This window comes from Phoca vitulina, unplaced genomic scaffold (genome assembly GCF_004348235.1).
Source record: "Phoca vitulina isolate PV1807 unplaced genomic scaffold, GSC_HSeal_1.0 scaffold1, whole genome shotgun sequence".
Lineage (NCBI taxonomy): Eukaryota > Metazoa > Chordata > Mammalia > Carnivora > Phocidae > Phoca > Phoca vitulina.
The window spans coordinates 23,497,183-23,510,332 of record NW_022589704.1 but is presented as its reverse complement, the minus strand read 5'-3'; the positions used below and the strand labels follow the sequence as shown (position 1 = coordinate 23,510,332).

Below are 13,150 nucleotides of genomic sequence, written 5' to 3'. Positions count from 1 at the left end.
CTATTGTCCGGCTTTGTACCAAGTCAGCCGTAGTCTCTAATGGACTAATAGCTTGAAAGGGGGGATGTTATTGACAGGCACAAATGGATTTCTAAGCATTGCTCTTAAACTCCTCACTAATGTTCCTTTCACAGGAGCCATTAAGCATGTGAATGCCTTCTTGGAATGTTTTGGTTTTGCTCCAATCAAAGAGATAGAGTTTGCCATTCTTGGATTTTCATTTTACTTTAATTCTGGAGATCTAGTTTGCTTTCCTAGAATTTTCAGGGTTGATTGATGGTGTGAAATTATGCATTGATAAAAGAATAATTTGGAGACAACCACAGGGAGATCATCTGTATTTGTTTCATTTGCTGTTGAGCTTCTCGCTAACTCAGAAAATTGATGATGACAATTATGTTTGAGCCTGTGTATATGTATATATAGTTTACTTCAACATGCTTGAGATGTCTTTCATCTGCAAAAAGACGTATTTTAGTCCAGCAATTTGGGTACAAAGAGTGCACCCTATGATTCCCCCATTCATTACATCTCATCTATTACGAGAGAAGGAAAAAAAAAAAGCTAATTTTTAAATATCTGAATTGTCAATCTCATATTTAAACAGAAATAGTATAAATAAAAATGAAACATGTTTTCTAGGAATATGCAAAGATTTTGGACATTGTGTTTTGTTTAGAAGCCTAGCGTCTTTCAGCTCTACTCTCCTGTAGGTCTTGCTGAGTCAGGACTAAATTACTGCTATCCTTTTTATTTAGGATTGGTAGTAGATGCCAAATAGCCTGCAGTTGGGTGTTGAATGCTTCAGGCTTATCAGTAACTAGAGCTATTTGAGACAAAATCATCTCTAATTTCAATCTCAATTTGGTTTATGTCAATCAGGTTCAAGGCTTTGACCTCTTTGTGTTCATCAGAATCCATATAAGACATGACTTTTATCTCTTTAGGTCTATACTGCAAGTAAACAAGGAAAAATCCTTACAGACTTCTTGGAGTCAAGAAATGTTCTTATTTTTCTTTGTGTTCCATGATTAGTATGATGCCTTTATAGGCTAGTGTGTTGCTCAGCAAATATTTATTCAAGCTTTAAACAGGATAGCTGGCTCTCAGAAAAGCCTCACACTTCGCTCTTCAAGGTTTAATCTATGAGTGGCTTCCCACGTCAGTCTGTCTTCTAGGCAGCCTATTGATTCTCTCTTCCTCTCTAGGGACCAAAAAGTTCTCTAAAAACAGTATTCTGTTCTACTTGATTTACACACCTTTCTTTAAAAAAATACCTGGAAATTTTTGTTGCTGGGTTACATTTATTTTTTGAATTGAAACTTCATCAAGACAATACTAAAGATTCATTAAGAAGTACAGAACCATATATATATATGTGATTTTTCACAAGCCATACACCCATAAGTGCAGTCATAAAACTAAACTTAGAAGCTGTGATCTAGTTATGTCCAGGCAATTTTAATTTAATCATTTCTGAGATCTCTCTTAGGCATTCGAGGTTTGAACTCAGTTAAACTCAGGATTTTACCTCCCTCTCTCCTTTCTGTCTGAATTTGATTTTAAATCATGGAGATTACACAGGCTACAGGAGGATGGGTGTTAATCAGTTCTCTTCAGGCCTCCGCTGAAATGTACAACAGCTCTCTGCAGTTCTCAGGTGGCAAGTTCCTTCACGATGACACGTGCTGAAACAGCCTAGACCTCATATGCTGCTGAGGGAGGGGACTGAAGCCTCTCTCCGTTTGGTATCTCTTCCTCACATCTGGGTGACATCTACCAGCTCTCTCTCTCAGTCTCTCTCTCTGTTAACTGTTGTGCTTTCCTCATGGACACTGGAAAGGGACAGCCACTCTCAAGTACTCCTCTGGGGCTATGAAAAAGTTACTGGGACTACCTCAGGTTGTCCAGCTGTCCCTGCAGACATTTTTGCTCTCCTGCTCCGTGGCATGGTGGCATGTGTGAGAAGCTATAGCTTCTAGAAGTTTCAGGGAGACAGTAAGTCATTCTTCTTTCCTCTTGGATTATCAACCTCATTTAGAGGTCCACTCTTCTCTTTACATCTCCCTACTCCATCATCACCCACTTGACCTGAAGGAGAAGACGACCCAGGACTTCCCAGAGCAGCATGTCAGTCTCTCAATTAGACTCCTTTGGTTTCTCTTTTTCCATCCAGCTTAGAAGCTCTTCTCTGATCTACAATGTAAGCAAAAAGCAAAGCAAAACAAACATCTCCCTCTGTAGGTATTCTTCTAAATATTTTGCATCTAGCCTGAGTTTTTAAAACTGAGAAGTTAAGACTTTGCTCTAGGTTTTCTGGTTTTCCCACTGATGTCATTTGGCTATGGCCTTCAGGGTTAAAAGTGAGTGGGAGTATAAGACAGAAAGGAGATGTCTGTTCATGCCTCACATATCAGCCCCATCCTAACACAATATGAACTCTAGGAGGAAGGGACACTCTGTACTTAAAAATAATGTATCATAACTCTATAAAGGATTATGATTTTCTTGTTACAGGTGAGAAGCTTGAGACTTTGAAAGATAAAGATGTCATAACAACAAATTAGATAGAGAGGCATGATGGCAGTATGATATCAGTGAAAATTTTAGCCACGAATGTCAGGCAAATAGATTTCCTAATTCTGGCCTAGTTGTCTCCTGCCATCACCCCGGATCTACATCATCGGCTTTGACAAGCTGGGAGGGTCCACAAGCTTATTTTGATTCATACTGATCCATGTCAGAATGGCTATTTCCTTGTCTCAGCACTGATCTAATAAGTGCAAGTTCATCTTCTATCTGGCATTCTTAGTATAGGTCAGGGTTTCTCAACCTTGTCACTGTTGACATTTTGAATCAGATAATTCTTGGACAAATTCAGATAATTTGGAGAGCCGTGGAGGACTGTCTTGTGTATTATAACAGCATCCTTGACCTTTACCTACTAGACGCCAGTAGCATTCCTTCTAGTTATGACAATCGAACATGTCTCCAGACATTGCCAAATGTCCCCTGGGAGGCAAAATTGCCTGTACCTCATTAAGAACTACTATATAGGTTTTTTATCATCAATTTTGTGATCTGCTGTACTATACTGTTCCAGTATTATTTCTATTCTTTACCCAAGACCTCAAAACTCTGTGTAAATGCTTATATATATTTGGGGCAGATTTCAGTTTTGTAGGACTTGAAGCTTATATCCTTTTGGAGTCCTTCCTTAAGAAAAGAAAAACAGAACTATGAATAAAGCTAAGCATAAAAGTTCATAATTATTAAATGAGAAAAAAATTATAATCACAAATTTTTAAAAGCTGGCAAATAGAAAAAAAATCACAAAATCCAGGAAAAAAAAATACAGTATATTTATTAATTGGCTGTTTATAACACTCCTTTTGGCCCGTAGTTTTGGCTACTGATTCTTTGATAACCTCTTCCAATGATGAATTTTAACCTTATTTTTTATAAAGGGGATAGATAATTTAGGTTTTCTCTATCACGGTTAAATTGACATTTGTTTGTTCTTATGGATATTTCAGAAACGTTTATTTCAGTCTTGCAACTTGTCGTGCTCATGCATATTGCAATGCACAAAACATACGCGTTTACAAATAGGCCTTTCTCTACCTTCAGTTACTCTACAGGTTGGTGTCCAGGACAGGGATTCTGATGAATTCTCTTTCCCATGATTGCCATAAAAAAGAGGTAAAACACAAAGAGTGTTTAATAGTAATTAATAATAGTAAATGTTGTATTATTGAATTGATTCTTTTTTTTTTTAAAGGTTTTATTTATTTATTTATTTGACAGAGAGAGAGAGAGAGAACAAGTAGGCAGAGAGGCAGGCAGAGGGAGAGGGAGAAGCAGGCTCCCCGCAGAGCAGGGAGCCCGATGCGGGGCTCGATGCAGGGCTCGATCCCAGGACCCTGGGATCATGACCTGAGCTGAAGGCAGCCGCTTAACCGACTGAGCCACCCAGGCGCCCCTATTGAATTGATTCTTGAGAGGAGGACATTTCTGTTTTGGCTAGTCAACCACGAGAACTGAATCTTTTGCTCACAGTTTTACAGGTTTGATTATGGAAGGGTTTTCCACAGACTTGCTTCTAGATCCACACATTTCAAACTTTTTTCTTCTTCCACTCTGCATGTTCTTTCAATTCTTGGTGCCATAGGACACATTCATATGGAAATAAAACCTCTACCTTTTCACTTTACTGTTAGAATCCTTGGTGAGTAAACAAGGGGATGTAGCAAGCAAGCACAGTACACCAGAGAGGCAAGCAAGAACTTAATTATACACAGAAATGACTGTGAACTGTATAAACATAGCCCACTTTACCCACACTAAATATATTCTCAACTCACCTTGCCCTTAGTAGGATCCCCCAAATACCAGCGGCCCCTGTAATACATCTTCAACAAGACAGAAATATCACAAATGGGATGTTAGAGTGGAAACAGATGTGTTCATTGATGTTGTTAAAACATCTTATTTTTTGGCCAAGTTTACAAAAATTTACTCCAATGACAATAATTCCTTTGGTCTCTATCAAGGCTTTGGAAGTGACATACAAATGAGAGGCCCTGAAACATCAGCTTCCTTAGTTTAAAGCAAATGCATTTTAACTATTGCTGCTGCCATAGGGGAAGATGATGGGGGATGAAGGAGGAGAGAAGATGGAGGCAGATTGATATTGTGTCATAGGAAACAGGAAGAGAACAAAGAGTTCATGTTTTCTAAAGAATCGGAAGGAATATTTTTCAGCAATAATCAATGTAGAAATTTTACTTTTCCTCCTTAAAGCCTATAGACTTCCAGGAGGAGGTCATAACAGTACAAAGACTTTAGCCAAGAATGATATGGCTTTGTCCACAGAACAGGATGAAGTTCATTGTAGCTGGATTGAGTAAATGATGGGATGGGTGGACATCTTCCCCAACACAACCCTCAACCACCAAAGAAACAACACTCGAACTTGGAGTGTATGGGGAACAGTGAGGGGTGAGGTAGAAAAAGGGTTAGTTTGTGAGAGTGGAAAGTGTATAACAAGAACTGTCTTGTGTGTTTAATGCAATTATTATAACGACTTTTTAATTCTTCCTTTCTGCTATTGTCTGAATGTTTGTCTCCCCCCACCCCCAACCATATGTTGAAATCCTACCATCAAAGGTGATTACATTAGTAGGTAGGTGTTTGAGAAGTGCTTAAATCATGAGGGTTGAACCCTCATGAATGGGATTAGTGTTTTATGAAAGAGGCTCCAGAGAGATCCCTAGCCTCTTCCCCCATGTGAGGCCACAGTGAGGAGGCACCAGGCATGGACCAGACCCTCATCAGAACACAGCCATGCTGGAACCTTGATCTTGGACTTCCCAGCTTCCACAACTGTGAGAAATAAATTTCTGTTGTTTAGAAACCACCCAGCCTGTGGTATTTTATGACAGCAGCCTGATTGAACTAAGATACTCTCTATTAATTCAATGTTTCAACCCAATGATTTTCTTTACCAGCAATGGTTTCTTTCCTTTCCCATAAGTTTACATTCCTCAAGGCAAGTTCAAAAGTAGATCCTTCATGAAGCCTGATGAGTTCATCCTCTGAATTCCCCAGAGTATTTGGTTTGTACTCTATGCATCTGTTTTCTGCGTTTTCTAATTGTTATCCTCACAATGGATTGCTAGAAGGCAGCAATCCTGGACACTTAGCATGGAGAGTTTGTGTGCCTGGTAGAGAGTCTTTGTTTCACGGGGTGTGCTCGCGCCATGGTTGAAAAAAGAAGCATAGCTGTTCACTTTTCCAGTAAAACTCCAGTCATTCCTAAACTGAGTTTTCTTCAACTTTGTATCTCTGATGCTTAGCATACCACCAGGCATACAGAAGGTGCTCAGAATAATTTTAAATAAATAAACCAGTTATCAGTATTATTATAATTTAATAGAAATATTGTAGAAGGTTTAAAAATAATAGTTAATATGGAGAGGGTAAAAGTAGTAGTGATTCAGCATACTTCTATGTTTTCACATTTCATACGAGTAATTTTTGTAAGTATAGAAGATTTTATTGTTTTCTAGAGTTAATGGCTTCTGTTGAACACTTTAGAATTAAAATTTAACTTGAGAATATTTTCTTAATATGAGATTTCATCTCAGGAATATTGCTTGTCTTATCTATTCTTATCATTTATTATTTAGGGTAAATAAATTGCTGTTGTTATTAAAAAATCAAAAGAACACTCTAATCACCAGGTCATGAGTTACATTAGTACTGCATCTTGCCACAGGTGGAATGTGGGCACAATAATTTCACACCTTCATCCTTTTAGGGCTAACATTTGGACTTATGGCCAAAACCATTCAGGATTGTCTTCTTTAAAAATAACAACATATAACTGCCTGGATAATTTTGACTTGAATTATTAATCACTTTCGTGTGAATTTTAAGTAATTATTCTGTAGTTCATAATTCACCCTGTAATCATTAGTTTTGTTATAGTTATACCAAAAACATAGTGTATGCTCATGGGAGCAAAAGGACATTATAGTTTCAGAAATAGCAACTGAGAGTTTGGAAAGAAAGAAGGAAGAATATAATTTGAGCAGTGATAGCTTTTTGGGGGATACTTGAATAATCAAGGGGCACTGAAGCTGTTTTGTCTCATAGACTTATGTAAACTCTGTAAGACTCTTACATATTCATTATAAGTGATAGATTTATTGGGTACATTTAAGTGATTTAACATCGAAACAATCTCATGTGAAATCAGTATTTCAGTATTTTTTATTTTCCTTAATTGGCCCATTGCCAAAAATTTCATCAGTTTCTAATTCTAACAAGCTAGAAACTGATTTGTGGAAATGATACATAGGATGATGTGGGGGAGAAACTATCCATGTTAATCACATTTGAGTGCTTCTCTAGGCCTGCACAGAGGCTTTCTAATATGCCAAACCATCTCCAACTGAGGCTGGTTGAAGGCTAAATTTAAGGATATTTCTTTCAAAAGATTTGGTAGGTTGAATTGGGTCCCAATTCTTCAGTCCTTTATATGGCCTCATGGCAGGTGATTTTTTGACTTGATTTTTGGACTTCAGTTTGGATAGATTTTTGGGTTGGGTTTTTGAGTTTTACTTTGGTCAATGGGGATTTTAAGAGATGTGACATTGTTATGTGCCACTCTTACCCTATAGATAACCAAGACTGTGTCTGGGCTGGCCTTTGTGGTTCTTATTATTATGAAGCACCCTCAGCAATTGCCATCAGGAAACTTTGCAAAAAAAGTTTACAAGTCCTGGTGCCATATAGTGAGGTCATGGGGAGAGAGAAAGAGTGAAAAAGAGAGCAGGCCTGGAATTCTGCTTTTATTGGGGTTGAGGGTGGGGGCCTAGGGTTTTTGGGCTCACTCTGTATTGGTGAGTTTAAAACAATGAACATTTAGAGCACAGGAAGAGATAAAACAAGTGGTCAAATAGTTATTGAAACCAACCAAGAGCTCTAAAACGAAGGAGCCTTAGGGGAGCGGTGGATCACCTGGTTCTTTTTCTGGTCATGTGGCTGGCAAGGTGTTTATTGGAGACAGCCATCTTTGAAGTGGGTGCCTTGGCAATCGAAACTTAAGTCAGGCACTTTCATTACAAAAAAGAGAAAACCCAACCATCAGGGTTTACACTACAAACACGCACGAAGACCTGAAATATGCTTGAGTGCTTGAATTTGCCCTCTTATGCTCTTTCTTTTTACCAAGAGAAGAACATGCAGCATCTTGTCAAGGAGGATGAAAGACACCTGGAAAATACTTGGATTCAACCCAAACTTTGGAGTCAAGCTTGAGTAAGCCGAGCCTAGATCAGCTGAACCCCAGCTGACTCACAAATGCATAAGCAAAAAAGAAAGTCTTACTCTTGTTTGCTCCTGAGTTTTGGAGTGGCTTGTAAGGCCTCAATTTTGTGACAATAGCTGACAGATAAAAACTGTCAAACATTTAAGATGTTTTGACATCCCAGTAAGAGCTTGGGCTTCATTTTGCTAATGAGAAAAACGAGACACTAACTGATTTAAGTAATTTTCCTGAGCTCAGACCAAATCTCAGAAAGTAATGTGAGATACGTGTGTCAACATTACTTTACTTTGAGCCAGGAAATTTTAAATCAGACTTCAAACCAATAAACATCTTAGTTGTTTGCTTTAAAACACTTGCAAAGCATTTTTTCTTGACCAGTTTTCTCATCTGGGCAAATAACTCGTCAGAATACCAGTTTGCTCACCTGAATAAAGAACTCACCTCTTACAACATCAATTAGTTTATTAAGACTACTTTAAGACTTTCACCTCAGATCCTAAACTATTAAGGCACTAACTTTGTCCAATTCTAACTAGATCCCCCTGCCTTGAAAGACTCACCTTAAATAACTTGAGAGAAGACTCCAAAACTCTATAAATATTCTTCCCTATCCTCTTTCTTTGAAATATTACTAAGACAATCAAGAAAATAATATCCCTTGCTGAAGTAAATTTAATGCACTTAGCTTTGCTTGTCAACAGCTTTGTTTTTGTTTTTATTTTATTTATTTATTTATTTATTTTTGGTGGTATTTATGTGAGAATTGACAGTTGACATAATTAGGATTATTCTGTTGAGCATTAATTAATACATATATTAATAAGAAGAGCAAAAACCTAGATGTAAGTTTATTGGTTTCCAGTTCTCTCTGCTCCCCCATTAACTCACACTTTGATCAATGCATCAGGCTGACATCTATGAAAGAAAGGAAGGAAGAGGATCATCTTTGAAGTTTCCATGCCTAAAACTATAATTTTAAGATTCTGAGATCAAACATACATAAAAAAAGTACTGGAACAATTTATTTGTTTGTTCTCGATCTCTCTTAATAAGTGCATAAGTTGTAACATAAATATGATTTATTGTTTTATTTTTGTCTGTAAGTACCTTTAAAACACTGGTATAATTTATCCTTTAAATTAAAGGGTGTTTTTTTTTTGTTATATAAATTAGTCTACATTAAGAGTCTGAATCTAAATATATTATTTTTCTGATGCTAATTGTATTTTCCTAAAATGACAGTACCTATTTGGAATTTACTGGTTTGCAATATTACCTAACCCAAATAGAAATTTTATCTCCCACTAAGTGGCAAATAAAGACGGCCTCCTGCTAAAGATATAGCACCTAGCTTAATGCTACCTTGTTTCATTGGTCTTTCAGAAGATGTTTATTATTATTTTGCACACAATTCTGGCAGGTCTTCTGCAGATTAAACAAAATAAACTCTAGAATGATACTTTATGTAGACACACTGATAGCATGTAGAAGAGAGAGCAATTTATCCTCAAAGGAGGAAACCACATTACTACTGAAAGCTGTTGTAGGACTACAAAGTACAAAGTCTAGAGACATTTAAAATAGGCCAGTCTTACACGCCTTTGATTTACAGATAGTGAAATAGCAGATGTTCATAAAAATGATGTTCCATCATCTGGAAGCTGAATTAAATTTTCAGCAAAATTCTTTATTTAAGGATTGAGAGAAATGCACAATACCTTTTTGAAACAGTTATGTATCAAAATTTTGTTCTTTAACTTTCAGAGGTAAAACATTATATGCCTATAAAATCTGAGGGTCCAAAATAATAAAGCATTCAAAGAGTTCCGGATAGCTGGGGTTTTATAACACTTAGCTTCTTGAAATATTCTCTAATGTTTTCTGGTTTGCTTTCTCTTAGCTTAACACCAAATTTCATTAATCCAAGGTTTGATTTATAACATATATTCCTTGACTATTTTGTAAACAATTAATACTTTCACACCGGCAAGAATTAAGTTCTGTCTTTTAGTTCCATCACCAGTATTATTTCTATACCCTCCTCTTTTCCTTTCAAAACTTGTTATTTCAAATATATCAGGAAGATCTTATATGTGATTCACTGAGCAAAGGTTAACTCTAGGAAAATGTTCCACTTTTGATTTAATCTGTTTTTGGTGTGGAAATAAATTCAATTGAGAGATTTTTTTCTTCCAAGTCAAAAACTTTCATTTCTTATAAATAAGATATAGATTGATTACATTTTATGCTTTATGTTTCAGTTGTAATGACTCCATAGCCTGAGCAGAAAATAGGCTAGTCTCTTTGGGTGGATGTCACATTAGAAGCTAAGTTTCAACTCAGGTGTTGCCAGCTTTCAGTATTTTTGGCAGCTTAACTGCAATATCTTTTATATGTGAAATAATTAGGGTGTTTATACAACTTACTAGAAGCTTTTCAATAGTGAGTGCTCATACTCTTTTCTGCTTAACTTAGCCCATGAAGATGAATATGAAAATGGATGAAAGAATAGGTAAGTAGAAACTTTGTACTTTCAAACAGATGATAGATGAGATGAATGAGAAAGGGAAGAAGTTATATTTTTGAATTTACAAATGGAAATTTCCTACACAGTAATGATGGCTATGTCAAAAGGAAAAATTCATCAATCAAAAACAGTGTTGGTATATTTTGACATAATGCTGATTATGAAACAGACTTGTCTGTTTCAATTAACAATGGTTTGGGCAATTGATTTATTTTTTGAATTTTCTACAATTATTAAATATTTTCTGACAGCCCAAATAGTAACCTAATAAGCTCCAGTTCGGTAGCTCAATAGGTATACTGTTGAATTAGTTTGAAAGTAAATATACTTTAAAATAAATGAAACAACATACTAACTTCTACAAAATTAATCACTAATCCCCATTTTTGGGATGGTGTCATACTATACCTTTTTCTTTTCTTTCTTTTTTTTTTTTTTAGAGGGACTGGTTCTTTATTTCAAAAAGACACTTGTCAATTTTCAGTATCAAAACAGTTTGTTTGCACTATTGGTTTCTTTCTCCCAATCGGCCCTCAAAGAGAGCACACCAAGGAGAGTGCATTTTAAGCCAATAAGCTGCAGGATGCACACCTAACAGGCCTCACAGAAACCTCACCAAAAAGGGGAATTGGGGAGGGAAAGAAACTTTAAAAGATCAGCACACAGTCAGCCCACAGACTGTAGAGAGTTCTCAGCCAGACAGGGTGGCTAATGTGCCCCAACCCTAAAAAGCAAAGTTTCAAAATAATATAAAATTTAAAAACAGTTTTGTACATAAGCTATTCAAGATTTCTCCAGCACTCACTGATACAAAGCACGAGATGACACTTTTAGAGACAGCTTTGGACCCAGCAAAGGATGATGAGATGAGTTTGTTTCATATGGCTAAATCAATGGCAAACACATAATTTTCTTTTTTTCCTTCAAGGAGGCAGGAGAGCAAATAAGTGGTCACCTCAACATAAGGAGAACATGATCCATTCTGTGGGCAGTTAGGGTAAAAGATAGGATAAGGGTTGGTCTCAGAAGTCTCACCATCTTAATTTGTCTGGTCACTTCTGATGGAAAAAAAAATAAGTCGCTCAAAGATACCTTAAAGCTGAAACCCTGAGCCACACTTTTTTGGCCACTCCTCCTGGAATCACCTTTCTAATTTGGCTGGTACTTTGGCCAAAGCAATGAAGCTTCCCGGAGTGGGTCTCTTACTGGGCTCTGGCTCTCAGTAAGGCGGGTCCCTGTGGCTTTCCCTCCTCTGTGGAGAGGACACTATGCACTAAACTGAAAAGTTACTTTCCAAATGTGAGGAAGGGGTTAGACTGCTGCTTCAGACTGTGGAATTATTTGGAATGTTTTACAAATGGTCGCTACATCAACAACACCAAAAAAAGGTAATTACAAAATGTGTATATCATAACATGTTTTTCAAGATACTTTGCATTGTGCTCACATTCCCTTAAACATCGTTCCCAAAGGTGCTCAGCCTCAAGCCCAACTGGAATCTCGAGGGAGAGGCAGAGACAGTTTGGCGAAAAAGACACAGGGGTTGGGGTGGGAGAGGCGGCAAAATGAGAAAGCAGCCTTCCAGTTAGAGATCAGCCCTCAGTTTCAAGGCCAGCTTCGGGCAGGGGCAGGCTGGCCTCAGGCGGAGTCGGGGTCAGAGGGACGAGCAGCGGCAGGGCCGGACTGGGGTGCTCGACAAGTCATTCAGGTCAAGCAGAGTCAGCATCCTTTGTGTACAGAGGTGCTCCCCTTTGTGCATTTCAGCTTATCTTCCAAATCATCAATTGTCTTCTCCAGCTTGGCTACCGATCTCTCAGCAAACTCAGCACGGGTCTCTGCCTCCTTGAGTTTATCCGTGAGAATCTTTATCTCTTCCTCGTATTTGTCTTCCTTTTGAGAATACTTTCCTTCAGCAGCCCTCAGACACTTAAGGTTCTGGTCCATCCGTCTGACCTGCTCATCCATCTCCCTGCAATGGGACTCTGCCAGCTCAGCTCGTTCCTCTGGGCGTTCCAAGTCCCCCTCAATAATCATCAGCTTCCGAGCCACCTCTTCATACTTCCGATCTGCCTCTTCTGCTATGTGCTTGGCCTCTTTGAGTTGGATTTCCTGGAGTTCCATCTTTTCTTCATCTTTTAAGGCTCAGTTCTCAATAATCTTCATACTTCCCTCGCTCTCATCAGCGGCTTTCTCCACTTCCTCCAGCTTTTGCAGGGCAGTGGCCAGGCGCTCCTGGGCGTGGTCCAGCTCCTCTTCCACCAGTTTGATCCTACGGTTCCAGGAGGTCACCTCAGCCTCGGCCTGCTCCCGGGCCCGCCTTTCCCCTTCCACTTCCCGCTGCAGGCCCTCGGCCCTCTCCTCTGCGCCATCTGCTTGCTGCTGCAGAACCTGGATCCTGCGCTTCACCTCCTCGATGGTGGTGATGTGGACCGTGGTGATGCGGACCGTGGTGATGCGGACCGTGGTGATGCGGGCCGTGGTGATGCGGGCCGTGGTGATGCGGGCCGTGGTGATGCGGGCCATGGTGCCCACCCGGGCCATGGTGCCCACCCAGCCCCTGCGCGCGCTCGGCTTCCTGCCTCCTCCGCTCGGCGCTGCAGCCCCTTCTCTACCCTTTTCTTTAATAAGTATATTTTCTCCTTCTTATAACAAATACTGTTTGTGTGTACACATTTATTTAAATATCAAAATGAAATTATGTAGAAATAATTCTGTTTTTAGAAGATGACTATCAGAAAGAAAAATGGATCCTTCCTGTGGTCTCAGGAACTCAAGACTATGAGTTG

At 38.5% G+C, this 13,150-nt stretch overlaps 1 protein-coding gene across 1 annotated transcript; it reads right to left on the bottom strand.

The window, feature by feature from the left end:
- Positions 1–12,083: 12,083 nt before the first annotated feature.
- On the bottom strand, positions 12,084–12,537 carry LOC116631579 (tropomyosin alpha-3 chain-like). Its single transcript, XM_032402840.1, has one exon. It carries the CDS (start codon positions 12,483–12,485, stop codon positions 12,084–12,086), a length of 402 nt encoding a protein of 133 aa, XP_032258731.1. The 5' UTR covers positions 12,486–12,537.
- Positions 12,538–13,150: the final 613 nt, after the last annotated feature.